The sequence below is a fragment of the Elephas maximus genome, chromosome 17, assembly GCF_024166365.1.
Source record: "Elephas maximus indicus isolate mEleMax1 chromosome 17, mEleMax1 primary haplotype, whole genome shotgun sequence".
NCBI classification, from domain to species: domain Eukaryota; kingdom Metazoa; phylum Chordata; class Mammalia; order Proboscidea; family Elephantidae; genus Elephas; species Elephas maximus.
In genome coordinates, this window is record NC_064835.1 from 11632393 (window position 1) to 11659906 (window position 27514).

Below are 27514 nucleotides of genomic sequence, written 5' to 3' on the forward strand. Positions count from 1 at the left end.
CAGCTATACCTTCAGTGGCCATCCCTTGCAGCTCAGAGGAAGAATGATGGTGCAAGGTGGTGGGAGTGCTGGGGGAAGGCAATGCCAGCCTCTTCCTGGAGGGGCCCCACACTGGAGTCTCTAAGGATAAGGCTGGCGCTGCCCAGGGTGTCTCTGGGATCTGCAGGTGTCTACTCCCCAGTCTTCCCTCCCTCCCAAGCCAGGGGTGGCACAGGGCACTAGCTCCCTGGAGTTCAGGACCCAACACAAGCACAGTCATGGGTGTCAGTTGGCCTAGGCCACCACCACCCCATGGCCCTCCTCTCGTGCGCTAGGCTGGCATTCTCACCCCCTCACTCCTTCCCCAGCCTCTTTGCTGCTCATTGAAACTCCACGCCTCCCCACCCCCTCTAGCCAAGGTGGCCCCAGGACATCAGAGCAATATGCCCTGGGCACCAGGGTGGCAGACACACCTAGAGCATGTCTGTCTTTCCTGGTGGGATCCAGGCTCATTCTACTTCTGATTTCCCCAGGGCTCTTTTCTCCCCTTATTCCTGTACACATACCCCTCTACCTTCCCTCACCCTGCCACGGATTCTTCCCTTACACAGAGATGCCAGTTGTATTTGTGGGATTTTACCCATTATTAATAAAACCTATATTTATACAGTATGTAGTATATCAATATGTGTGCACTTCCCCCAGTACGATGAGCTGTGAGAGGGTCTTCAGAGCACTTGGTAAGGTATCTGTCAACTTCAGAGAGTCAGTGGTAGGTATATACTGAGCTAGTTGAATATGTGTCTTATGAAATATGTGTATCATGCTTTGCAACTTGTAAGTGCTTCATGTTCATTATCTCAAGGGCAACCCATGCCAACCCTTCAAGGGCGTCCCATGCCAACCCTGCACTATCCCTCATGACAACCCATTTTATAGATGAGAGAAGTGAGATGTCAGTTAAATGACTTGCCCAAAGACCTTCAGCTAGTAGAGGAGGGACCAGGCCTGGAAACCAGGTCTTCTGCTTCTAGACTCCTCATTCTTTGCGTAGGCCAAAATGACACTTGGTCATGACGGCAGTGTAAGCTGCATCTGGGTACCCTGGGCTTGCGGCATGGGTGTGTTTATGTCTCAGTGATATGTGACTCTCTTCAAGGCTCACTGAGTCCTGGTTGTGCCTATGATGGGGGTGGCAGCGGTTAGTGGTCATAAAGGAAGATGAGAGGGAGTGGGAGGGGCCTCATTAAGCTCACCCAACTTTTCCCGTTTTTTTCCCCATCTTCTCTCCCTCCTGGTCACACTTAAGCAGGGCTGAGCCATCAGCCTCCAGAACTGCAGATGGCCTGGTGGCCCGTGGTTTGGAGTAGGCAAGTGTCCAGAGGTGCTTGGGAGCTGGTGATAGGATGACTCAAGAAGAGCACATGGTCTCACACTCCTCTCTTCTGGGCCTGAAGCTTGGGGACTGAAGGAAGGGACTGACATCAATCCTGCCAGATGTGTGTGTCAAACTGGCACCAACCTTGCCTGGAACACCCTAGCTGTGCTGCTTGCAGAGCTAAGTGCCCCATGCTAGGTGAGGATGCAATCTATGACTGGTTGGGTGCTCGCCTGGAGATGGACTGACTTTGTTTCTTATGGGAAGTGGAAGTCGGAAGAAGTCCCCGTTCTAGGTTCTGGAATTCTAGTTAGCTTTAGGGGGGATTCTGGGTGCTGCCTTCGCCCTGAAGCAATGCCCGTGAATAGCTCCTCATAAGTCAGAGAGCACGAAATCCCACCATTCTATAGTCTCTCTTAAAATGCATTGTTCTAAATCTTTCTCTTTTAAAATGCAAATATTCCTAAAAGTGTTAATTATTTATCAATTCCTACATTTATAAGTTCCCTAGAGAGCTGAATAAGGTGAGCCATTATTTCTGCAAGTGTCAATTATTTATCAATTCCTACATTTATAAGTTCCCTAGAGAGCTGAATAAGGCGAGCCACCATTCCAGAGCCAGCCAGGGCCATTCAGGCACAGAGAATGTTCATAGAGTGGCTCACTTATCTGTGAATAAAGCTCTTTTATTCCCACAGAAATGTTACAAGGCTGCTAGGATTATTACCATTTCTCCTTTTACAGAAAAGAAACCCAAGGGTTGGAGAATGACTTGAACAAGCTCTCAAGATACCGTGTTCTTGCCACCATAAACCACCCACTCCCTTTGGCCTGGTGTTTCTCCCACCAATCCATGTAACCTGCTGAGTTGGGGCGTGCGTGCACATCTGTTATGAAATTGTCCCACTCTCCCTGAATACTGACCTTCCTGGATTCGGAGATCACCGTCTTTAACACAGCCACCTTCAGTGTGTCAGGGCCTGTGCGGGTGCTGGAGGGCAGAGATGACCAGGATAGTTTTCCATGCTACGGCTCCTAAAGCAACAAACAACAGAGGACATGCCAGCGCATGACTCACAGTCCTTTGGTCTTTGACAGCCCAGTCTAATTATATATTATCATATAGCTTACCTGACTGTGAAACCCACAGGGAAGTGGGGGGAGGATAAGGGAAGGAGTTGTTTTGAGCTGTGTCCAGTAGCTGTAGCCAGGGCCCATCTGCCATACATGTCTGTGCCTGGGACTGGCATGGTGTGTTTTGTGGGTGACATACTACGTATGGTCATATGTGCAGTGGGTGCTGCCGATATTACGTGATGTCTGACGCTTCCACTTTAAAAAGAGGTGGAATGACGAACAACTGCCTTCTTTTCCATGAGACCAGAAGAACTGGATGGTGTCCGGCTACCATTACAGAACATTTTGATCAAAGATTCTATAGAAGAATCCTGATCAAAAGGAGAAAATGCAGAACAGAATTTCAAATTCTCATGAAATTCAGACTTTCTGGAGCCACGGAGGCTGGATGAACCCCTGAAACTTGCCCCGAGATGATTTTTAAACCTGAAACCTGAAATCAAAAATATCCCCTGAAGTCTTAAAACCAAATAATAGTTTATTAGTTTAGCTTAACTAGTAAACAATGTCTGCCTTAACCAATGTGTTCTTTTAAGAACTATTTATATGATATCAAATTGACAACAGCAACTCAAAAGATCAGGTAGGAAACTTAGGGGGCAGAGTTTATGTTAATGGTGGAGGAACAATGCAAATATGCCCATTGTCTGTGCTGCCTAGAATGCTCTTCCTTACCCCTCCCTGACTTATTTTTAGGATTCCGTTCAAAATCACCTCCTTTCAAAACCCCTGGGATAGTTCCACTGAAGGGGAGACGCTGTGGTCTGGCCTTTGCATACCTATTGGGGTTGGCAGCCCCAGAGCTTAGTGCTGGGCCTGGCACACGGGGGTGGGGTGCTCAGTACTAGCTGAGTAGCACACAGCCAGTGAATGAATGAATATTTAAACGGACAATTGAACTATTCGTGTTGACAGCCCCCGTCCCAGCCCCGCCCTGGGGAGCCTCTCTGATTTCCCTATTGGGCATCTCTGCTGGGTGCATAATACACACCTACGCTTGCTTGCGGACGTGTGCTCCAGCTGTGGGTGGTGGGTGGCTCCTGGGTGTGCCCATTCTGGAAGTGCAAGGATGAGGGTGGGGGCCTTAAGGACCCAGAAGCCCTGAGGCTAGGCCATGACTGGGTGCCAGGCAGGAAGAGCAGGTTGGGGTGGGAACTGTCCCTTAGCCTCCATTTTTTCTCCTTCTTTGACCAAAATGACCAGAGGCCATTCACAGAGGCTTGGGGTTTGAAGAGAGCCAGGTACTGAACTAAGGACCCAAGAGTGCCCTCAACTTGAGTCTCTGATGGGAGGTAGGCTGAGGAGGTAAAGATGGACTTAGGAAAGGACGCCCGGGGGCCCGTGCCTCAGGAACGCCCAAGGGTGAGGTAAGATAAGGCAGGTCCTAGATTCTGTTTCAGCTCTTCCACTTCCTAATTGGGTCAACCTGGGGGAGTCTATGGAACTTCCTGAGCTTCAGTTTCTTCATAAGTAAAATGGGGTGGCAGCAAGCCCTGCCCGAGAGGTCGTTAACGAGGAAATTGGATGTGACCGGCTGGTTGGTTGGTTTGGCGCTTAGTCAACTGCAGAGCGCAGTAGGAGCGGCGGGGCCCGCCTGGATTGGGTGCTGAGCCCGCAGCGGGGGGCGGGAAGGAGGGAGGGGCCCCTGCTCCGGCCCTCCTCTCCCGGGACACCCGCCCTCCCTCGCGCTGTCCCCCTCCTCCCAGGACTCCGTGGTCCCTGTGCCTAGGCTTGTCCGCTGTGGTGCCCGCTGCCCGGGCCGGATGCCAGGGCTGGCAAGGCTCCGCGCCGGCGGTGGAGGCGGGCAGGAAGCGCCGCGCCGCGCCGCGCCGGGGACTCTGGGAGCCAGAGGGGACACGCCGGCTTCTGACCCGCCGACCGCCCCGGGCTGCCAGCCGACGGGCCCCCTTGGCTGGGGCAGCCGTGGGTAAAGGCCTAACTAGCACCGTCGCCCTCCCGGCCCGGCCGGGCGCCGGGGCCCGGGCGGGGCTGGGTGGGGGCTGGGCAGATGCCTCTGAACTTCCAGGCCAGGGAGAGAAAGGCGGAGCTGGTGCTCTGAATGGTGGCCATTCTGGCAGGTTCTCCTTCTTGGTCTCGGAAGCCACTTGAAACTAGGAGAGGTGTTTGGGACCCAGTTTGGTGGGAGGGCTCTGGATCTGTGGGAACACAGCCCCTGTACTTGTTCCGCTGTGCCACTCCCTTTCTCACTGCCCTGGAGAATTGCCCAGCCCCTCCAGGAGTCTCTTCTTGACTCAGTGGCCCTGGCTCTGATTCTAACCCACTGAGCCCAATGCCGTTTTTCTCCAGCTTTCTGGAGCCTTCTCTTAACCCTTCCCCAGCCCTGGGATCTGCTGTGAGCCCCAGTTTGCACCCTCCACTGGTGGGCCCCACTAAGGCAGGTGGGCCCCACTAAGGCAGGTGGGCCCAATGTATCCAATTCTCCCTTAGTGTGTCCTGCCGGTAAAGAGCCACAGCCTCAATGGAGGAGACCAGGAGCCAATAGGAGCTCACTCCATTTGTTAAGAGAGCTCAGAAGGATCAGAAAAGACTTCCCAGAAGAGGGGAACTTTGAGCAGGGTCTTAAGAGATTGAGTAGGATCTGACAGGGAAGAAAAGTCATTCCAAGATAAGGGAAGTGTATGAACAAAGTTAGGAAAGTGCGAGCAACAATCTGGTGGGCCTGGCTAATGAGGCACTGGGGAGGGCTAATCCAAGGAATAGCTTGTATGGCCGAGTGTTTTGACTCTATATAAGTAAACTAGGGTGTTAGGGAGGTGGCTAGTGACTAGGATGAGGGGTCGGAATGGGGTGAGACTGGAGGTAGAGAGACCATTGGGGAGATAGGGGTTCCTGTAAGTCCTGGGAGGTGCCGAGTTAGCACTGGAGTGATGCGATTGAGCCAGACAGGGAAAGCTTTAGGAGGAGGAATTAGTAGGACTGTTTGGACTGACTAAAGGAGGGGCAAGAAGGATTTGAAGTCAAAGAGGTCAGGTTTCTAGTCTAAACTGTGTGGCTGGGAAAACTTGCAGTAAATAACTAAAGGAGAGAGAGAATGAGTTGAGTTCTGCAGGTGTGAAGTTTGAAACACTGGCAGGAGATTTGTATAGAGATGTCAGAAGCAGGCAGTTCATTCATTTATTTATTTATTATTGATGCCAGCCTCAAAGGCAGCTTACATGAAAGTCACAGAGGAGATAAATGATAAAACCACTAAAACTCAGCTAAAGGACCTGATAGCTAAGTAACAAAGGCAGAGGGGCGTGGATAGTTTATTACTGGAACATCTAGGCTCAGAAAAGCCACTGAAAATGAACATAGGACTCCTGTCTGAGTTTGCTGGCAGCCAAGCAAACAACAAGAAAAAAAAAAAATAAAGCAGTGAATGAGGCTGGAACTCAGCAGAAAGGCAATAGGTGGTAGGAGATAAAATGGGATTACTCAGGTGGCAGGTGTAGGAGAGGGAGGAGAGCTGAAAGCCAGGACAGGGCTTCAGCAATGCTGACCTTTCAGGAAGGGCTGATCCTCTCCTGGAAAGGAAGGCCCCTCCTAAGCTGGCATGGGGACTGCCCTCGATTCACACCATTCTTCTTACAGGGAGCAGGATAGAAGGTGGTGCTGTCTCCGGGGCTCTGACCTTCTCACCCACCATGAGGTGGGGCTGCCGATTGCCCAGGGCCTCTTGGCGCTCTGGTCAGGGAAGAGCACCCCAACCACCAGGTGAGCAGGAAGTAGAGGTTTCTGTTCCCACCTCTCCCCCTCTTCTAGGTCCGGATGGTGCCTCTAAGAGATCAGGGATTCAGACACCAGGTGTACTAGTCCCAGTTCTGCAGTTCACTAGCTATTGATCTTGGGCAAGTCCTCTCATCTCTGTGAGGTTTCCTTTTTCTCATCTAAAAATAAGAGATTTGGACTAGGTGATCTTCAAGGGCCTGTTGTAGCTACATAAGCCCAGGAACACTTGTCTGATTTCACTTTACATTCAACAAATATTTACTGAGTGCCTGCTATGTGCTGGACCCTATGCTAAGTTTTCGGTGTATAATCGTGAACAAAAACAGATATGATCCATGCTCTCGTGGGCCTCATGGTCTATGTGAGGAGATAAATGTTAATCAAATAATCACATGATAAAATAGATAATTGTATAATAACTGCAACGACAGCAAATAATGGGATGTTTGACAGATTGGGATCTGTGTCTTGGTGGGAAAATGTGAGTAGGATCTGTAAATGCTATTTCCCTTCTCCTTTCTGTCTGTAGATGAATGTATCCCCTTTCTGATCCGCTGGAGTTGGCCTCTTAAAGGAGAATGTCCCCTTGGGTCCCCTAGGTGAGGCCTTGGTGTCATACCTTAGAACACATCTGGGCACAGCATGCTGGGAAGGGTCAGGACTTGGAGCTAGCTGTTCCCCGGGAGCAGGAGGAAGCGGGGTTCGCATTCTGGGATGGAGGGCATATGGAGTCCGCAACCAGGCCTGCGAGGAGGTTAGCTTAGATCATTTACAGTAGAAGTCAGTGGTCAGCCCGAAGGAGGACCTGTGGGGGGTGGGGTGGAGTCTGGCAGTGGCCAGCCAAAGTTCCAGGCAAGCAGTCACTATAGGGAGCTAGAGGGCTGGGATGAGACCTCAGTCCCTGGAAGGGTATGGGAGCTCAGTCAGGGCTCTCTACTTGGTATCCAGTGTTGGGCCTGGATCTCAGGGAGCCAGAAGTTCACCTGTCTAGATGGGCTGGACCCAGAGCCTGTGTGGGGCTGAGCCCTGCATCCAAGTCCCAGCTTACTCCCCTTTTCTTGCTCACAGGGCCTTTACACGCCACCATGGAAGCTCAGCGGACAGTGCTCCCCCATCTGGGAGACATGGACAGCTATTCCGGAGCGTCACTGCAGCTGGTAAAGGGACCAGCTCCTCTGTCAGCCTGAGGAGAAGGGCTGGAAGGAGGAGCACGATGAGGGAGTTGTAGACGGTCTGCTGACATGACCCTCAGTGGTCCCTTACCCACCCCCCCTTGCGCCCCCGTCCATCAGCCACATACCCCTCCTGCTCCACTCACGCACTGCACACTTACTACGTACAGAGCATTGGCGGAGATATGCTATCCCTACCTTCAAACTTTGGGTTCAACAGCCAGGTTAAAACCGCACACAGATAACCATGAAACCAGTCAGCCCGTGCTGAGCATCATTTGTTCAGTGGCTCCAAACTTTGGAGACAATCTGTGTTTCCTAAGGGAGGCCTGTGTGCCTAGACCAGTCTGGGCGCCAGCATCTCCTGGTGCCGTGACTCCCCAGCCTGACCCTACCAACACCTTGACTTGCACTAAAGCAGCTGCTGTTGAGTTGACTGCAACTCACGGCAACCCCACGTGTCACAGCAGAACTGTGCTCCATAGGGTTTTCAGTGACCGATTTTTTGGAAGTAGATTGCCGAGGCACCTCTGGGGGGACTCAAACCTTTAATCTCTTGGTTCGCAGCCAAGCACATTTACCATTTGTATCACCTGGGGACTCCTTCACCTTTCCTAAGCTCTTGTATTTCCCAGCTCCTTTTCCTCACCCATTTCCCTTGGTTTCCCTTCCAGAAGCTATTGAGCGGCATCGCCGGAACCTGGCTGAGTGGTTCATCAGGTTGCCCCGGGAGGAGCGCCAGTTTGGCCCAACTTTTGCACTAGACACGGCCCACGTGGACCCTGTGATTCGCGAGAGCACTGCTGACGAGCTGCTTCGCCCACCTGCAGAGCCAGCTCTGCAGCATCAGCTGCCCCAGCCTGGACTCCCCCCACTGGCCCTGTCTCAGCTGTTTGACCCTGATGCCTGTGGGCGCCGGGTACAGACAGTGGTGCTGTATGGGACAGTGGGCACAGGCAAGAGCACACTAGTGCGTAAGATGGTCCTGGACTGGTGTCACGGGCAGCTGCCAGCCTTTGAGCTGATCATCCCCTTCTCCTGCGAGGACCTGTCGTCCCTGGGCCCTGCCCCAGCCTCCTTGTGTCAGCTCGTGGCTCAGCGCAACATGCCCCTGAAGGAGGTTCTACCTCTGATGGCTGCCGCTGGGCCCCGCCTGCTCTTTGTGCTCAATGGCTTGGAGCATCTCAACCTTGACTTCCGGCTGGCAGGCACAGGGCTTTGCAGCGACCCTGAGGAGCCAAAAGCACCAGCTACCATCATTGTCAACCTGCTGCGCAAATACATGCTGCCCGAGGTGGGTGGCCCCTGCCCTGCCACTGCTGCCCTCCTAAGGATTCTTGTGTCCTATGCCCACATGTTCATTGGGTAAGAGTGTAGGCCCTGAGTTGGTTCAAATTCTGGCTCTCCATTTCCCAGCTCTGTGACCTTGAGCAAGTCACTAACTTCCCAAAACTTCAGTTTCCTTCTGCCCTTTGAGTTGTAATGATCAAAGGAGATTCTGCATACAATACTTAGCACAGTGCCCTGGGTCATAGTAGGTGCTCCATAATTGATGTCATCACTGTCTTCATCCTTGGACACTCAATCTTCAGGGACTCCCTGGGGAGTGAGGCAGTCAGGACCCCCCAGGCTTTTCTTAACCTTCAACCATGATCTTCCCAGGCCAGCATCCTGGTGACCACCCGGCCCTCTGCCATCAGCCGCATACCCAGCAAGTATGTGGGCCGCTATGGCGAGATCTGCGGCTTCTCTGATACCAACCTACAGAAGCTCTACTTCCAGCTCCGCTTCAATCAGCCGGACTGCGGGGTCAGTGCTGGGGGTACGGGTGTCTTGGCCACCCCGGCTCAGCGTGACAACTTGGTGCAGATGCTGTCCCGGAACCTGGAGGGGCACCACCAGATTGCCGCTGCCTGCTTCCTGCCCTCCTACTGCTGGCTTGTCTGTGCCACCTTGCACTTCCTGCACACCCCCACACCTGCCGGACAGACCCTCACAAGCATCTACACCAGCTTCTTGCGCCTCAATTTCAGTGGGGAAATGCTGGACAGCACTGACCCCTCCAAGGTGTCCCTGATGGCCTATGCAGCCCGAACCCTGGGCAAGTTGGCCCACAAAGGGGTGACCTCTCGCAAGACCTACTTCTCTGAAGAAGATGTCAGTGGATGCCTGGAGGCTGGCATCAAGACGGAAGAAGAGTTTCAGCTGCTGCATGTCTTCCGCCGGGATGCCCTGAGGTTTTTCCTGGCCCCGTGTGTGGAGCCAGGGCACCCGGGCACCTTCGTGTTCACTGTGCCTGCCATGCAGGAATACCTGGCTGCCCTCTACATTGTGCTGGGTTTGCATAAGACCACCCTGCAGCGGGTGGGCAAGGACGTGGCCGAGCTTGTGGGCCGTGTAGGGGAGGACGTCAGCCTGGTACTGGGCATCCTGGCCAAGCTGCTGCCCCTGCGGGTTCTGCCTGTGCTCTTCAACCTACTCAAGGTAACATCACCAGGTCCTCATGCTTGCTCCCTCCCTCCCCAGGACCCCAGGCTGTCAGGCCCCAGAGCTCCCTGTTCACCCCTTACTCCTCTTTTAGAAGGAAGCTGCTACTTCCCGCATAGGTGTAGATCCTCTTCTTGACTCTGGTTTCAGATTTGGGCAATTTGGCTTTTAGGGGGACTGGAACGTAAGGAGTGGGGAGAGAACAGCTCCAAGGCTCAGGACGGTTTGGAGACCGGAAGGGGAATTTGAGGGTGCAGGGATTTTTATTAAGAATGCTACAACCCTGACGGTGGTTTTCTTTTCGCATCTCTCCTCCCAGTCTTTGTTGCTGGGAGGTAGGGGTCACTGCAGTCCAGGATTTGTCCTCTGCTTTGCAGGTCCAGAAACTCAATTGCATCCATTTCCCAGAGGTGATCAGGCTTTGGGAATGATGAGTCATCCTAACTCAATCACCAGAGACAGGTTTCCGAAGCAGATGCCATCTTATTCACTTACACTGGGAGGATAAATTGGTTTAGGACGGCCCATCCTGGGTGCAGGTCCATGCCAGCAGCCAAACTGTAGGCCCAAGGACTGTGCTGTGGGCAGAGCGGGTACACTAAGTGTTGGAAGGGAAGAGGGGAGCCACTCTCTGCTGCTGTCTTTCAGGGGCTTTATCGGGGTTCTTTCTTTTGTTTCTCACATCAACCCTGGAAATGAAATATTATTATGAGCCCTCTTATAGATGAGGAAACTGAGGCTCATAAAGGCCAAGTAACTTAGGTAAAAAGCAGAATGTTGGGGATGTGAGCCCAGAGTTTGTGATTCTGAATCCTGTGCTCTTTGTACAATGGATACAAAACGTATTACAAGTATTTCTATCAAGCTGTGGTGCCTTGCTAGATAACCGTTGTCTTCACTAGGTATGTTTCAGTAACTCATGTTGGTCCTGAGGGGCCAGAGTCCTGGTCAGTGCTGGCGAAATCCCAAGTTTTCTTTTTTATAGATAGCAAAACATAAGGGTTACGAACAGGGATTCAGTAATGCAGCTCGCCAAAACCAAACCGACTGCCATGGAGTTGATTCCGACTCATAGCAACGCTGTAGGACACAGTAGAACTGCCCCATGGGGTTTCCGAGGAGTGGCTGATGGACCCGAACTGCTGACCTTTTGGTTAGCAGCTAGGCACTTAACCATGTGTGCTGCCAGGGCTCCTATGGTAATGTAGCTACCTGGGTTAAATCCAGGCTCTGCCATTTACTAGGTGCGACCTTGGACAAGTTACTTAGGCTCTCTGTGCCTCAAATTCCTTATCTGTTAAGTGAGAATAATAATAGGCTTGATCTCATTGGCCTAACATGAGGATTAAGTGAGTTAATTCTCAGAGCCCGGCACATAGTAAGTGTTCTTGAACTGTTGGTTAAATAAACATAAACGCAGGCTCGTGCAGCCCATCCCTTCTCACGTCGTTGCCTCAGACAGTTGGGAATGCCCACTGCTGAGGCCACAGCACGGCTTTGAAGGTGTGCTTGGCTCATCTGGATTGCCGTGACAGGCTGTGGTGTCGTGGTGGGATTCAGAAAGCCCCCTAGTTATCCTGAGAACCCCCAGAATTGTTAGCGTCACACTCCCAAGGCCTCTCTGAGGTTACCTAGCAAAGGACTGGTCCCATCCATTTCTTCACGATTCTACTGACTTCAGCTTCATGGGGTGGCATTTTCTGGTCTTGTCACCAGATTATTCTTGGGAGAAGGGGCACTAGACTCTATCCTCCATGGCGGGAACCTCACATATGAAAAGTAAATAAACAAACACCGAGACATTAGAGGAGGTGCCACAAAACAAACTCATGGTTCATTGCCGGGTAATGGGCCCTTCCTTCTTTCAGCACCCTTGCAAGGATGGGAGACGATGGTGCAAACCTCCCAAAACATTCATTCCTTCAACAAATATTTGAATGCCTGCTGCGTGCCAGGCAGTATGTTAGACTCTGGGGGAAAAGGGAAAACAACAAAACCCAGCTTCCTGCCCTGTCTGATCTTCCAGTCTGAACACACAAAAATGTGAATGTAACTATATAATTACAAATTGTGGTAGGTGTCTGGAAAGTCCCAGGTGTTATGAGAAGTCTAACTGTGAGGGTGGGGTGGTGGTTAAGGAAAGCCTCTCTACAGGAAAGACAGTTAATCTGATCCCTGTAGATTATCCAGGTGAACAATTGAGGGAAAAACACCCCAAGGAGAGAGTTTTTGAAGAAGAAACCGTGGTACTGTCAAGAAAATGAGAAAAGCCAAGAAGGTAGGAGCGTAGTCAGTGAGGGTGGGATGAGGGCCCCGTGGTGGGTAGCGGCCAAATCACGTAGGCTTTGACATATTGTTGTTAGGTGCCATCGAGTCGATTTTCCACTGATAGTAATCCCATGTGAGAGTAGAACTGCCCCATAGGGTTTTCTGGGCTGTCATCTTTATGGAAGCAGATCTCCAGATCTTTCTCCTGCAAAGCCACTGGGTGGGTTCCAGCCGCCAAGCTTTCAGTCAGCAGCCGAACGCTTAACCATAGCACCACCAGGGCTCCTTTGGAGTGGCTGGTGGATTCGAACTGCTGACCGTTTGGTTAGCAACCAAGCTCTTAAACACTGCACCACCAGGCCTCCGAGACCTTAACATAGTAGGAACTAATTCAATTATAGTTTCTGTGATGTCAGTGGCAATGATGGTGACATATTTATAACACCTAGCCCAGTACCAAACTAAATTTTTAGTATATGCTAAATCCTTCCCCTGGGCTGAAATTGTATGGGGTGTTAGAGAAAAAGAAGTTCCAGTGTCTGGAGTGCATGAGACAAGTGTTGAGAGGTGACCTGGGAAAGATCCAACTAGGGCCAGATTATGAAAAGTTTTATATTCCAGGCCAGGGAGTTTAGAGTTTGCCACACGGGCACTGGGGAGCCATGGGAGGTGTTGTCACAGGGGAGTGGTGTGATCAGATACAACGTGCTGCAAGTTTGAGAGGAAATCACTAGGCTGGAGCAGTCAGGGGAGGAACTTAAGCTGAGCCTGCCTCGGAGACTGAACAGGCCTGGGCTGTGCTCCTGAAGGGATGCAGGAGGCTCCAGTGTTTCTCCCTTGCTTCCTTTCCCAGGTGGTTCCACGAATGTTTGGGAGCGTGGTGGGTAAGAGCCAGGAGGCGGTGGCCCAGGCCATGGTTCTGGAAATGTTCCGGGAGGAGGACTACTACAACGACGACGTTCTGGACCAGATGGGTGCCAGCATCTTGGGTGTGGAGGGCCCCCGGCGCCACCCAGATGAGCCCCCAGAGGATGAAGTCTTTGAGCTTTTCCCCATGTTCGTGGGAGGGCTTCTCTCTGCCCACAACCGGGCTGTGCTGGCTCAGCTTGGCTGCCCCATCAAAAACCTCGATGTCCTGGAGAATGCCCGGGCCATCAAGAAGAAGCTGGGCACACGGGGCCGCCAGGTGCTGCCCCCATCCGAACTTCTTGACTACCTCTTCTTCCACTATGAGTTCCAGAATCAGCGCTTCTCTGCCGAGGTGCTCAGCTCTCTGCGCCAGCTCAACTTGGCTGGTGTGCGCATGACGCCCCTCAAGTGCACCGTGGTGGCAGCTGTACTAGGCAGTGGGAAGCATGCCCTGGATGAGGTGAACTTGGCTTCCTGCCAGCTGGAGGCTGCTGGGCTGTGCACACTCATGCCTGTCTTGCTGCGTGCCCGGAAGCTGGGGTGAGGACCATTCTGCCCCTGGGCACAGGCATGAGGAGAAGAGAGGGGTGGAGACAAAGAGATGGGAAAGAAGAGGGTAGGCGGACCAGAGGTCCTAAGGGAGCCCCAGCAGGTGGGATGAGGAAGTTTGGTGTGGGTGGAGGTGATGGAACCAACGGCAGAAGGGAGAGCAGGTGTGGACTGCTAGAGGCAGTGTGGTGAGAAAGCAGGTACCATGCTGAATTCCTGCCTTGGTCTCTTTTCCTTGTTCTTCCCCTCCCTCTGGCCACTTTCTCCTTTTCCAGCTTGCAACTCAACAGCCTGGGCCCCGAGGCCTGCAGAAACCTCCGAGACCTACTGCTGCATGACCAGTGCCAAATTACCACTCTGCGGTGAGTGCCTCGGGAAGGGGCATCTAAGGTCAAGGGTGAAATCCCTGCCTCGTATGTACTTGGCACAGCCCCACCCACAGTGTGGTAAAGGCTGTAGGACTCAGGCTCTGACCTACCCCCAGGTCCAGTACAAGCAGCAGGGCAGGGGGGAGATGCCACCAGTAAATGGTGCTTAGAAAGCCTCTCACATGGCTAAAATTAGCCTGTGTAGGGGGAGGGGGCCGTGAACGAGGGGGTGGAATAATATCCAGGCAGGCTGCATGGTAACAGTGCTAGGATGTTCCCTGCAGCCTCACAAGGATAACCCTAACGCTGGGCACTCAGTGGACGCTCCCAAAGTGTTGATTGATTTACCAGGAACTAAGACTCCCAAATATTAAGACTCCCGGGTTCCCGATTTCTGGTTAGAGCAGGGGGATGTGAAGGAGGAGTGAGAAAGGAGGGAAGGAGAGAAGGATGTGAGAGCTAGAGGGAAGGGAGAAGCAGGGGCGGAGTAGGGGGGTGAAAAAGGAAGAAGGGAAAGAGTAAAGAAGAGGAGGAAGGGGAGAGGGAAGAAGGGAATCAGGGAGAAAAGGATAACAAGGTGAAGGAGGAGAAGAGGAAGGAGAAGTCAGCTTTTACCCCAGTCTCCCTCCTCCACCATGTACCACACCCCTGTTTCTGCCTCCTCTTCTCCTGGGGGCTGCATTTTTTGGGGTCTAGGCTCATCTCGGCCCCAGGCTGTACACCCCTTTGGTGCAAGTCCTAAAATGCAGAGGAGGGACCTGCAGTGGGTCCTCATAACCTTTGTTGATTGTGGTTGATTGTGGCCATAGGCTGTCCAACAACCCACTGACGGTGGCAGGTGCAGCACTGCTGATGGAGGGGCTGGCGGGAAACACCTCGCTGACACACCTGTCCCTGCTGCACACCAATCTTGGGGACGAGGGCCTGGAGCTGCTGGCTTCTCAGCTGGACCGCAACCAGCAGCTGCAGGAGCTTAACGTGGCCTACAATGGCGCTGGCGACACAGCAGCCCTGGCTCTGGCCAAGGCTGCCCGGGAGCACCCTTCCCTGGAGCTGCTGCAGTGAGTCCTCCCCCTGGTTCTGACTCATCCCCACCCTCAGCCTGGCCTCCCACTCCTCAGTCCTACTTCCCTCTTGCCACTGTGCTTTTCCTCCCCTAGGGGGCGCTCTGGTCCTAGGCCTGATGCCTATCCTCTCTTTCTGGCTTCTGACTGATCCTTGTCATCCTGGTTCTGAGCCAACCCTAGCTGCTCAGTGACTGGACCTTACCCTGTCCTGATTCCCTAGCACATTTCTCCTGTGGTCCTGGTGGCCCCATTCCTACCGTCCCTGGTCTTGTGGGGTTCTCATGTCAGTCCCTGCCTCCCTTTGGCCACCCTCTCTATCTCTGGCTTATTGCAGACACTTGCCCCATTGCACTCCACAACCAGTGAGACCACCTGATTTTCTTGCCATCTACCCTCTGTCCCCTCCTTCTCAGAGCCCCGCTGACTGGCTTCTATCTTCTCTCTCATACCAGCCTCTACTTCAATGAACTGAGCTCAGAAGGCCGCCAGGTTCTGCGAGACTTGAGGGGCACAGCTGAAGGTGGTGCCCGAGTCGTGGCATCGCTGACAGAGGGGACAGCAGTGTCCGAGTACTGGTCAGTGATCCTCAGTGAAGTCCAGCGGAACCTCAACAGCTGGGATCGGGCTCGGGTCCGGCGCCACCTTGAGCTACTGCTGCGGGATCTGGAAGATAGCCGGGGTGCCACCCTTAATCCCTGGCGCAAGGCCCAGATGCTGCGTGTGGAGGGCGAGGTCAAAGCCCTTCTGGAGCAGCTGGGGGCCTCTGGAAGCTGAGAAAGTGGCTGCAGGCACCTAGCTGTGTAACCACTGGCCCCCAAAACCGTTTCCTTTGCGGCCTCCTAGCTTGTACGACTTCTTCTAGAAAGACCTCTCCAAGGGCTGGAAGCAAAAGAATGGGCACAGCTGTGCCAGCTGCGGTCCTAGGACATGTCCAACCAGTGCCCCCAAGCCTGCAATCTCCAGGGTCAAAGGTGGGGAGTCGGTGTTCTGGGCTTGTAGAAGGAACATGCCTCCTCTCCCTTCTACTAAAAGGGGTGAAGGATGTGACATTTTCATGGCCACATTGCCCTGTAGTACCATCCCCAACCTTGCCTCTCCCAAGGACCCTTTGGTTATGCCACCAAGGTGGCATACGTCTTATGTCCATCATGCCACGGGCGCTGCCATCCGGAAGATGCATTGGAGGGTCTAAACTTCCATCCATCCAGACCCAGCCTCCACCTCCTACCTTCATAACCCATCTGTGGACACCAGGAATGCCTGCAGTCACTCTCTTCTCACATTGGTGCTTTCTCCTCACCCTTGTACCCCCTTTACCAAAATGGTACCTATGGCTCGGTGGCCCCTGGGGCAGGTGCCCTGACTTGCTACCATTAAAAAGCTGTGTGTCTTCCATGCCTCCTCTTCCTTGGGTGCTGCTCTTCTTGATAATTCTAGTGAGACTACTGACCACTTTGTTTTACACCAGGCTCAGAGGTTGTGGGGGCTGGGAGAAGCCCATGAACAAGATATTGGGAGGGGGGTAGGTCATGCTGGGCTGTAGAATTTTATCCCCTTTTTCATATTCCCCCCCCCCGCCCCGGGCTTGGAATTGCAGTGACCAACCATCTGCCTTTCTCTGTACATAGCGGGTGCTGGACAGCAGCATGGGGCCCCAGAAGAAGTTGGGACTCAGGAATGGGGGCAGGAGGAACACGCCCACTTCCCCAGAGGATAAGACTTTTATCCATGTTAACCATTACCCCTTTGCTTCCATGGCAGCATCTTCAAGGAGGCGGGACCTGGGGTAGGAGGGAGGGTCAGCTGGTTGCGATGGACCTTGTCCCTACCCTGAGCCCTGGATCGCTGATCCAGCTATGGAGGCAGCCGCAGGTAGGAGGAGGAGGCTGAGAGAAAGATTTTTGGGTGGGGGTGACTTTGGGGCAGCTGGGGCAGACATGGAGGCTGAGGCTCTGGGACCAGGGCACCACTGGATGTTGGGGCTGGGAGCCCTGAGGCAAATAGACTGGAGTTAGGGGAGGAGAGGTGAGGTGATTTGTTTTCCTGGTCCACGCCCTGCACTGATATGCTTAGATTTCTGTGCCGAGGACTTGGGGGAGGAGGGATGGGAATGCGAAATATCTTTGGTATATGACATCAGTGGGAAGGGAAGACCCCTTTGCAGCAGAGCTGAGGGGCAAGTCCTGAGTTCGGGGGTTCCCCTAAGTCCTTTCAGTTTCTGACCATGGGGAGAGGAGTCTGGAGGGAAGAATGTGCCTGTCCTCTGCTCACCACGTCTCGCCCCCCGATCTTCAGGACACAAACTCATTAATTCTGTAAGTGTCACGAAGGGTTGGGGCAAGGGGAGGAGGGGATAGAAGGTGAGGAAGTTCCCAGCTGCCATTAGCACTTCAAGTTGAAACTGGGAGCCAAGTCCAGATGTTAAGCTTTCTCTGCCCTGCCTCTTGCCTCCTTGCAGGAAGTTTGAGTTTAACCCAAAGCTGGGGATTGATAATCCTGTCCTCTCCCTGGCTGAAGACCACGACTTCTCTGGTAACCCCCTCACCCCCTGGCAGCTATTTCCTTTCCTCCGGGAGGCACCATAGTGCCACCCAGCTTCCCATCCCCGTGGTAACCACTTACTTCTGTCTCCCTCTGATAGCAGCCTTGGCCAAGAGTTATTATATGGAGGTAGGAGGGGACTAGGCAGTTTCCTTCTGTCCCAGCCACATTGCCCACACCCAGCACCTTACAGGGTGGAAGCCTGCCTGGTGCCCTATAAAGGGGGCAGGGTCTGCCTGGCACACAGTGACCTGTCCTTGGGCCACACCTTCTCTCCTCCCTTTTCTGCTGCGTGACTTCTCCACCAGATCCCTGGAGCCTGCAGCGGCCTCACTTCTGTCTGCTGAGCAAAGAGGAGGGCAGGAGTTTTGGCTTCCACCTGCAGCAGGAGCTGGGAGGAGCAGGGCATGTGGTGTGCAGGGTGGAGCCAGGCAGCTCTGCACAGCGTCAGGGTCTTCAAGAAGGAGACCGGATCCTGGGGGTGAACAGCCATGTCGTGGAACATGAAGGCTACGCAGAGGTGAGGTTGGGCTGGAACTCTCTGTGGTACAGTCTTCCACAGGACCCCAGGGACAGAGAATCTGCTACCTCCTGGGGCACTGTGGGGAAGGGCCCAGCCTCACCCCCAGGATTCAGGGGTGCCCAGGTTGAAAGGGAAGGGTGTGGTGAAGGCATTCAGAGAGCTGGTTCTTCTGGTGAAAAATGCAGGTGCCAGGGAGGGGAGCTGGCATGAAGGGTCAGCCCCAACCCCTTCCACTTGCCCTGTGTTCAGGTGGTGCGCCGTATCCGGGCTAGCGGTCCCCGGGTGCTGCTGATGGTTTTGGCGCGGCACGTGCATGATGTGGCCAGAGCTCAGCACGGCAACGATGCTCAAGTCTGTCCTACCCTAGGCCCTGGGGTCAGGCCCCGGCTGTGCCACATAGTGAAAGACAAGGGTGGCTTTGGCTTCAGCATCACCCATGGTGAGCTTAGACGTTTGGTGGGGAGGTCAGGAGAGGGGAGCTCTCAGCCCCTGCTCTGAGCAGGCAGGAGACTGAAGCTTGCTTTTTTTCTTCTTCCAGGAGAGCAGGGTCCTTTCTGGTTGGTGCTGAGCACTGGGGGAGCAGCTGAGCAGGCAGGGGTGCCCCCTGGGGCCCGACTGCTAGAAGTGAATGGGGTCAATGTGGAGAAGTTCACTCATAAACAACTCAGCAAGAAGGTATGGCTGCCTTTTTCCCCACTCACCCTCCACCCATCTGGTCCTAGGGCCAGCAGACCCCCCCCCCACCCCTGCCCCTGTACCTCATGTCTGCTCTGATCTTGTGCCTTCATCTCCATCCTTCCCTTGACAGTTTGGTGGCACGGTCCTTACTGCCTCCCCTTGGTGCCTCAGTCCTGTGCCTGGGAGGAGGGGCTGTGAGGAGGGGCCGGCCTCTTCCCTCCCTACCCAGGTGGTTGGTGCTGATGCTCTGCTGGGTCCCCACAGCTTCAGCAAAGTGGAAAGCAGGTGACCTTGCTGGTGGCAGGGCCAGCGGTGGAGGAACAGTGTCGCCAGCTTGGAATGCCCCTGGCTGCACCCCTGGCAGAGGGCTGGGCACTGCCAACCAGACCCCGTTGTCTACACCTAGAGAAAGGGCCCCAGGGCTTTGGGTTCCTTCTTCGTGAGGAGAAGGGCCTCGGTGGTCGCCTCGGTGAGTGGGAGCCCTGGGGGTGGGTAAGGAAGGTAGGCCTTGGGCTAGGCACACAAGTGTCCCGGTCTCAGTGTACATAAGAGATCCCTCTCTGAGCCTAGCCCTGGGCCTCCTCCTGTGTACGCCCTGAGCCAGTCCCCTGGTGTGCACATGGGGATGATAGGGGAGGAGCAGTGACAATGGATGTCTCTGTCCCAGGGCAGTTCCTGCGGGAGGTGGACCCAGGATTCCCAGCTGAGAAGGCGGGGATGCAAGCTGGGGACCGGCTGGTGGCTGTGGCTGGGGAGAGCGTGGAGGGGCTGGGCCATGAGGAAATAGTGTCCAGGATCCGGGCACAGGGCTCCTGCGTCTCTCTCGTTGTTGTTGACCCTGAGGCTGACCGCTTCTTCAGTATGGTGCGAGCTGAGGGGCAAGGGCTGGGTGGGGGTGGGAGTGGAGCAGGGTGCAGGTAGAGGGAGAAAAGCAGGTTTGTTCTGTCTGCCTCCTTCCAGGTCCGCCTGTCCCCACTCCTCTTTTTGGAGACCACAGAGGCTCTTGCCTCTCCCCAGGACACCCTCTCAGTGCCCTTGGTTGAGGCCAGGGACCCACCAGCTGAAGACACAGCTGCACTCCCTATCCTGCTTGACTCCCGCCAGTGCGTCCTGTACCCTGGGCCTGGCGGTGGCTATGGCTTCCGACTCAGCTGTGTGGCCAGTGGGCCCAGTGTCTTCATTTCTCAGGTGACGAGTGCCCTATGGACCTTGGATTCTTTTGATCATTTGCCTCCCAATGAGTTCCTTCTCCAACAGCCCCCCCCCCAATAGCCTTAGTGCACCCAGCAAAATTTCCATCATGTTCCATGTTCTATATCCCCCTTCCCCAACTCCAGGTGACCCCAGGAGGCTCAGCTGCCCGGGCTGGGCTGCAAATAGGGGACATGATCCTGGAGGTGAATGGGTGTCCTGTGGGTAGAGAGAATGACCCAGAAAGACTTCAGCAGTTGTCTGAGGCTGAACCACCCCTCTTCTTGAAGCTGGCAGCCAGGTCTCAGCAGGGCTTAGAAGCCTGGATTCCCTCAAAGTCTGGAGAGGTGAGGAGGAAGAGATAGACGATAGGCCTGTGAGCAGCCAGAGAAGGGCAGAGGGCAGCCAGAAAGGAAGGCAGAGAGGGAGGGCTGCAGGGTAGAGCAATACGGGGTGTACAGGTTAGGATTTATGGTGATGGTAAGTGGGGGACAAAGTCCCTGAGTGGTGCAAACTGTTAACGTACTCAGCTGCTACCCAAAAAGTTGGAGGTTTGAGTCCACCCAGAGGCTCCTGGAAGAAAGGCCTGGTGACCTACTTCCAAAAGAGTAGCGCAGTTGTACTCTGGCATACTTGGGGTCCCCATGAGTCAGTCAACTCAGTGGCAACTGGTTTTTGGTTCGGTGGAGGACAGAAGGACCCATGGAACAAGTCCCATTCCTGGGCATTTCAGTCACATCTGGGGAGGGAAAAGGAACTCTTCTGGCCCCTGAATCACCTGCTTCCTCCTCTCTCTACTTAGGACTGGCCTCAGGCCTCAGATGTGCTGTAGTGCTCCCCTGTTTGGCAAAGAGCTACCCAGTGGCTTTCTTGTCTTCACTTTCCAACCTGAGGTGGTGGGAGCAGGGATGCTGTCTTTAAGCCAGAAGCTGGAGCTCAAGGACTCTGGACACTTCCAATCACAGGATTGCCCAGGGTCTCCCTCCATTCCCCTGGGCCCACCAACAAGCAAAGGGTATGGTCAGAGGCCTCGTGAAGGCCCATGGGGGAGCCTATTCCCAGCTGACCCGCCCCTCTGGCTCCAGAGGAGGTTATGTGGGAGGTCTGGGGAGCTGTGCCCCAGTGATGAGGTTCTGCCTGAGAACAGTGGGTGGTGAGGCTAGCCAGGATTGGAATCATCTGGAACTTGCCCTAGGCATGTATTACAAGAGTTTGGAGACCAGACGCACCTTCCCTCTGTGGGCACCTTAGGATTCTGGGGCCACAACCACTGTAGCAGTGGTTGCCTGGTCATTGTAGCATCTGATGTTATAGACATGGCCTTTCCCCACACATCTGGCTGTCTGCGTTTCTGTTGGTGGGAACAGGAAGGTAGTGGTTTGAAGGGACCAAGAGGGCCCCAGGTTCAAGGGGTAGTTTTTGTGGAAGAGGGGTTAAAATCTTGCCAAATTTCCCTCATAACATTCAGTCTTCGAGGTAACGGGTCAGCCCAGAACAAAGGTGTCCCCATGAGAGGCACTCCTGTCTGCCAGCTGTCCACAGTACACAGCTCTGTTGAGTTCTACATCGAGACAGCTTTATTACTGGGGCTTCAGAGAGCCGGGGGACCACAGGCCTGCAGACTCAAAGATCCAGGGGGTTGAGTCCAAACTGGCGCAGCTGCTCCTTGTGCCTGGCGTGGAGTCTCAGTGCAGCCTCATCCCACTGAGGCTTGATGGCTCTTAGCTTGGCCAAGAGCTGGTTCAAGCTGCCCTGCAGATACCAAGCTTCAGCCCCCAGAAGGGGAGAAGACAGGGGTGGGGGTGTCCCAGGCCAATTTGGACGCTTTCTTTGCCAGTGTTTTCTTAATGTTCTTGTTCTCAGTGGGTGGCACCTTTATATCCCCTTGTCTTCAGCCCTCAAAATAGAGCAGTTTCCCTGGGGAGATGCTTCTTCCCTACTTCCCATGCCTGGTCTGTTAGTCATTACATTGGCTAGGACTTAGGGGACATGGAGGAATGTGGGGCACTGGGGTAGCTGGGCTCCAGAGGGTGGCGCTTACATGTAAGATTTCCTCATATTTGGCCTCCATGTCCGCTACATGGGCCTGAAGCTGAGCCAGCATCTGGTCCCGTTCCCTGAGGGCCTGCTCAGCTGCTCTCCTGGCAGCCTCAGCCTCTCTCTTGCTTGTCTCTGGGGGGGAGGGGGGGCAGAGGATGAAAGAGGACAGGATGGCAACACTCCACCCTTGCACAGAGTCTCCAGAGTTACCCAAAGTGGAACATGAGTGGAAGCATGCCAGACTCCCCCAGGGCATTCACTTTCCCTTGGCCCCTGTAAAGAGCCGAAGGTCCACTGAGGTATAGGAGAAAGTAGAGGGCTTGGGACAGAAGATATGGGCCCAAAGTCTGGTGTCATTTACTACCTGTGAAACCTTAGGCATGTGTCTCTCTGAGCTTCAGTTTCTTCATCTTGAAGGGAGAGTAATACTCACAGGCTTGCTGTGAGAGTTAAGTGTGCTTAACATACGGGAAAGTACCTGACATATAGAAGGTGCTCACTAAACACTGGTTGAATTTGAGAGAAAGCAGAGATTAGGAAAGGAACCCCGGGTCTGCGTGCCAGCTAAGCAGTTCCGGGTCTGTAGGTAAACCAAAGCTATTTTAGGTTAAGAAAAGTTTGAGGCCCAGATTGTGAGGCCCACATCACAATCTGCCATGCTAAGATGTTTCGACTGTCCTGTAAGCAAGAGGAAAGAGAGCAAAGTCTTCCTATCTTTTATATTTTTGCTGATTTGGGGGGGGGGCGTTATTCATTTATTCAGAAAATAGTTATCGAGGACCTACTATGTGCTAGGAGTTCCCTGGTGGCAAAAATGGCTACGCACGGTTCCCACCCACCCAGCAGCGCTGGAAGACAGGCCTGGCAATCTGCTTCTGAAAGGTCACAGCCTTGGAAACTCTCAGGAGAGCAGTTCTACTCTGCACCATGGGGTCGCCACGAATTGGAATTGGCAACTACCAACAACAGCAACAACTATGCGCTAGGCCTTGGAGATACAGAAATAAATGTCTAACATTTTACCTTAATTTCACTCACTGTAAAAGTCTCATTGCAGCTGAACTAAAAGGGAGTATGTTTTGCTCATGAGAGATGTGGCAACAGCGGTGAGTGATGTCTGGATTTGGAGAGACCAAGTGAGACGGGGGAAATGGAATGAGAGACTTACCTTCTGGAATGATCTGCCTGAGTCTCTACTAGAACGTAGAGGTTCTTGGCATCCTGAACCCTCTGCCCCAATCCTCACTGGTGGGATCGTCAGTGGGAAAAGTGACAAGAGAGCCCAGGCCCCGGCTTTCTAGAAAAGGGCCATCCTAAGTCCACCCCTTCAGTCTGGACCTCATCAGTGACCCTTGGAGAGAAGGGGCTTTAGGGAGGGGAAGCCTACCTAGCTGTTCTCGAAGGCCCCTCACTTCTTCCTCCAGCTGCCTGCTGCGGGTATCCATCTCTTCCTGCAGGGCCCGATACTGTCGACTCATCTCTGTGGTAGGGACAGTGGCGGGGCCAGGGACCCAGGTGGGGAAAGGAGATGAATTTCTGGGTGGAGAGGGGTGGGGGACTTCTGCTTGGCCTGGTGGGACGGGGAATTCTGTGGTGAATCCCTGCAGACCTGGGGAAGGGAGCAGGAACCAGACTCCCTTCCCTCATTCCAGCTCAGGATGGGGAGTCTAGCCCTTCTCCCAGCTCACTCCCATGGGATGAATGAGATAATGCCAGTGACTGCATTTTTAACCTATAAGCTATCAAGAACATCAAATCAGGGATCCAGGAAGGCCCCTGCCTAGAGTCCTGGAGGCCCGCCTTTGGGCCTTCAGGAACCTATCTGATTTGTGCCATGCTGGGAAGGCTGAGATTGGGCCTGGCAGACTGAAGCTCTCCTGTTTCCCTTCCTTGCTTCCTCTGCCCCCTCTTCCAGGTCTGTCTCCTGCCCATCTGTTCACTGGCCACATACCTGCATATATGGCCTTCCCTTCACTGCGGGCCCCCTCCAGTTCAGCCTCCAACCCTTGCAGCCTCTTTTTCAGCTGGTCTTCGGAGGCCTTGGCTTGGCGGGCCTCATCCCTCCGCAGAGCTGCGAACAGTCCCAGAGCAGCCCTCAGGACTGGCTAGGACCACTGAATCAGCTCCTATGGGCATGAGGGGCTCTGCCCACCTATCCAGCCTCTTATGATCTCTCTGTCTGTTTGTTTTATTTTTCACCTAGAATCTTGCAGGCTCTTCATTACTAAGAAGCAAAAACTCCCTCCATGTTCTGGGCTACAAGAAATAGCTCCCTAGTTTCCTTTTCAACCCTCACTGCCCACCCCTTTCCCACAATCCCAACTCTTCATAGTCATTTCCACTTGGGCATGCTTAGAGATCAGTTCAGCCCCCACCAGAGCTCCAGCCTTCCAGTCCCTCAAGGGGAATTGCCCCGCTTCTGTTGCCTCCCAGAGCTTCCACCCTTCTTACCCAAGTGGTCTCGGAGCAACTCCTTCTCCAGCATGGCCAGCCTATGCCTGGACTCAGGCTCCACATCTGCCCTGGCAAGTAGGCAGTGGATGGGGTTGGAGAACCTCAGCTTATCCCTGCCTCACCCGAGACCATGGACATCCTTCCTATTGAAATCTGAGGAGAACTAAATATGGGTCCCTGAGGGCAGAGAACTTGTCCGCTGAGTTCACCATTGTGTTTCACTGACCAGCATATAGCAGGTACCTAAAGTATGTGTGATGACTATATACGGAAGGCACAGAGCCAGAAGGGGCTCCAGGAAGGGGGTCGGTGACTGATTTCCCCAATATCCTTGCTCCATGGAACCTGGATGTGAGGATATGTGGGGGGAGTGCTAAGAAAGCTTCATCTTGCCGTGCTGAGGGCTGGGTTCTCTATGGAGAACCTCTGCTTGGTCTCTGGGAAGGAGCATGAAGAAGAGAGGGCACCCTCCTCCACCTACCCTGACTCACCGGCACTCGAATTCTTTTTCTTCTTCTGTGCCCCTTTTTCTTTGGTCTTAGGTGGCATCTCCTTGCCGTCCTGAGGGAGGGAGGGGACTGGTGTTCAGGTCTGGACATGGGGATGCTTTCCTGACCCCTAGACTAAACCAGGAGTCCTAGTAGAGTCAGAATTCTAGTCTCCAAGTCTGTCTCTTACATGTTCCAGAAGCTTCAGTTTTTGGTCTCCTTGGAACCTCAGACAAGGCTGGGGTCAGTGGGGAGGACAGAGCTGTCTCTACCAGCCAGGCTCTATGTACAGAAGTCATTCCTCTCAATCCTCTTTCGGAGAAAATAAATCTCAGTACTTGGTTCCCTTCCTCTTCCCATCACCCTTACCCTGCCTCTTCCTACCTGTAAGATCCTCTCTAGCCTCTGTTGTGTTTCCTTGTAGAGTAACCCTATTTATGGAGAGGGGCAGAGAGAAGGCCCAATCAGCTAGGAGACTATGGAGGGCTGGGTTCTGGGAGCCAATCCAGGGTGGCAAATTGCTGGGCGGGGTGGGGGGGGTAGGGGTTAGGTGGGTGGGACTGAGAACTGGAAGGCTGGGCTTTTGGACTGCAGGTTGTCTGAGCAACTGGGAAACATGGAGCTCAAAGGAAGGTAGGATGGGATATATCAGCCCACAACGCTTAAAATACCAAGGCCCCAGAGAGCCAGTCCTCTCCTCCTCTCCAAATCTAAGGTGTAGTTTGAGGAGACAGGGCTTTGGAACTGACTAGCTATGATTCACTTCCCTGAAGGCACTGTCTGCAGTTTCAAGACTTACAGATTTATACATCCAAAATAATACTGTTGTGCTGACGCAGAGGAAAAGGACTGATGATAGCCATTCTGGGCAATTTACATCCCCAGGTCCCATCTGCAAAGTGACATTATTTGGCTTAAAACTCAAAATCCCCTTCAGTAAGGCATTCTATGGTATATGAAGGAAATGCAGAAGCGGGTGGGAGAAAGTTTCCATTTCAGAGAAATAAGGCACAGAGGAGAGACAGGCCCATGGCCACCAGGGTGCTGACCTAGAGGGATGCAGATGTAGAGGAAAGGGCACTGGTTAGAAAGACAAGAGTCCAGAAGTTCTAGCCTACCCTCCGGATATGTAAACTTGAGCAAGTCATTCGGCTTTGCTCAGCCTCAGGTTCCTGGGCTTTAAATCTTTAATTCTGTAAATCTTGGAAGCCCTGGGTTTTAACCGGGTAGTTTACATGGCTATCTTCTCTCTTCGTGACTTGATCTATCGTCTCACTTCCTCGATTCCTTATGTGGTTTATTTTCAGACAGGTGTGGAAGGCACTGGGTTTGGTTTGGTCAAGCAGCTACTTTGCAAGCCTTCCTGTGGCATAGAGTTGGTTAGGGCTCCCTCTAGTGGACTTGCTTGACCTTGCCCCAGTCTCCTAAATTTTTCATTTTCTATGATTTTTTGGGCAATGTTGGGGGTGCCTCCCTCTTGGGAATACTTCCTAGCATCTTGCTAGAGTCTTGAGTGGTTGGAGAAATACATTTGGCAAAGGGGGTATGAAGGGTGGCTTGTTCTTGCCAGGCAGCTCCCACCCTCCTTCCAGCCCTATGCTACCCTGGAGCCTTGTCACTTATTGGCCACCTGGGTCTCTGGGGGGACCATATTGGCTAGAATGAAAACACCAAAAATTTCAAGGCTTTTCCCCTTGTGGATTAAGGGACCTGCAGACTCTCTCTTTAGATACCTTCCTCCATCCCTGTCCCCTTCAATGTTTTTGGTCAGTTGCCTATTTACCAGGAGCAGATCTGTAGAAATAGCAATGAGATCTGAAAAGAAAAAGTTCTTCCTCTTGGAGTAGGCAGATTCAGGCAGAGGCTGATTCGTGTTTGTTTGTCATCTTGATGGCTGCAGGGTTACTTCTCTGGAACCTTCAGACATTTTACAGAGCAAAGAGAAAAGCCAGGCTTGTCCCTCCAGGTGTTTATAGCTTGTGTAACTTGGGGTCAGGTAACTTTGGACACATCTCCCAAGAATGGAGAACACTTATTTTAATCCTGAAGCATGCTTCTCACTTATTCTCCCCAGAACCCCCTCTCAGTGTCCAGGAATGCAGTGGGGGTTCCTGTCCCTGTACTTTTCGTTTAGAAGCCTATTTGCTGAGCTTCTACATGGGACAGTGTTGCCATTATGCTGATGCATGGAATGACGTATTGAGGATAGAGATTACAGAACACAAATGCTGTACCATGCCTCTGAACAGCATTTACTTTACAAACATGTTCAGTCAACTGACTTTCAGGTGCAGAGTGAGGATGTGGTTTGGGGTGAAGGTAAAGTGGAATAAGAAAAGTGCCACATGACACATGATGTGATATAAGCCAAGCCAGGTCTAGCATAACCCGGGAATGGAAATGACATTGTGATCAACGATGCAATCCCATCTCTAGGACATGTTTTCAAACAAACTGAGTAAAAATTTTTACAAAAAATAAGTCAACCTTTCTTTTTTCATTAGCCTCAGTTTAGAAATGATAACAGGAAACATCATTTCAGCAGAACTCTAT

The 27514-nt window shown here is 53.2% G+C and overlaps 3 protein-coding genes across 4 annotated transcripts; 2 read left to right on the forward strand and 1 right to left on the reverse strand.

Annotated features, from left to right (window-relative positions):
* Positions 1-4181: 4181 nt before the first annotated feature.
* Positions 4182-15830, forward strand: NLRX1 (NLR family member X1). Its single transcript, XM_049857228.1, has 10 exons — positions 4182-4421; positions 6089-6211; positions 6756-6825; positions 7295-7383; positions 8073-8692; positions 9061-9882; positions 13007-13602; positions 13887-13973; positions 14789-15040; positions 15499-15830. The coding sequence occupies exons 2-10, from the start codon at positions 6142-6144 to the stop codon at positions 15818-15820; spliced, it is 2928 nt and encodes a 975-aa protein (XP_049713185.1). The 5' UTR covers positions 4182-4421; positions 6089-6141; the 3' UTR covers positions 15821-15830.
* Positions 15831-16849: 1019 nt separating this feature from the next.
* Positions 16850-22713, forward strand: NHERF4 (NHERF family PDZ scaffold protein 4). Its single transcript, XM_049857231.1, has 11 exons — positions 16850-16918; positions 17253-17361; positions 17505-17578; positions 17896-18107; positions 18360-18549; positions 18649-18785; positions 19053-19257; positions 19456-19652; positions 19749-19976; positions 20126-20326; positions 20782-22713. The coding sequence occupies exons 1-11, from the start codon at positions 16903-16905 to the stop codon at positions 20809-20811; spliced, it is 1599 nt and encodes a 532-aa protein (XP_049713188.1). The 5' UTR covers positions 16850-16902; the 3' UTR covers positions 20812-22713.
* Positions 21603-25353, reverse strand: CCDC153 (coiled-coil domain containing 153). 2 transcript variants are annotated; one of them, XM_049857229.1, is made up of 7 exons: positions 25346-25353; positions 24965-25034; positions 24471-24536; positions 23971-24090; positions 23407-23499; positions 22021-22151; positions 21603-21731 (listed from the first exon to the last, which is right to left on the reverse strand). In XM_049857229.1, the coding sequence occupies exons 2-7, from the start codon at positions 25020-25022 to the stop codon at positions 21603-21605; spliced, it is 597 nt and encodes a 198-aa protein (XP_049713186.1). In that variant the 5' UTR covers positions 25023-25034; positions 25346-25353. The 2 variants fall into 2 exon arrangements, with proteins under 2 accessions (XP_049713186.1, XP_049713187.1); XM_049857230.1 differs by lacking the exon at positions 24471-24536.
* Positions 25354-27514: the final 2161 nt, after the last annotated feature.

Bases quoted from the DNA above. Each gene is read 5' to 3' on its own strand.
- NLRX1 (XM_049857228.1), top strand. From the start codon at position 6,142: ATGAGGTGGGGCTGCCGATTGCCCAGGGCCTCTTGGCGCTCTGGTCAG. The intron at 8,693-9,060 runs GTGGGTGGCCCC...TGATCTTCCCAG, and splicing joins GCAAATACATGCTGCCCGAG to GCCAGCATCCTGGTGACCAC. The intron at 9,883-13,006 runs GTAACATCACCA...TTCCTTTCCCAG, and splicing joins TGCTCTTCAACCTACTCAAG to GTGGTTCCACGAATGTTTGG.
- NHERF4 (XM_049857231.1), top strand. The intron at 19,258-19,455 runs GTGAGTGGGAGC...TCTCTGTCCCAG, and splicing joins GGGCCTCGGTGGTCGCCTCG to GGCAGTTCCTGCGGGAGGTG. The intron at 20,327-20,781 runs GTGAGGAGGAAG...CTCTCTACTTAG, and splicing joins TTCCCTCAAAGTCTGGAGAG to GACTGGCCTCAGGCCTCAGA.
- CCDC153 (XM_049857229.1), bottom strand. From the start codon at position 25,022: ATGCCACCTAAGACCAAAGAAAAAGGGGCACAGAAGAAGAAAAAGAAT. The intron at 23,500-23,970 runs GTATGTGGCCAG...TCCCTACCACAG, and splicing joins AGGGAAGGCCATATATGCAG to AGATGAGTCGACAGTATCGG. The intron at 21,732-22,020 runs GTAAGCGCCACC...TGGTATCTGCAG, and splicing joins AATATGAGGAAATCTTACAT to GGCAGCTTGAACCAGCTCTT.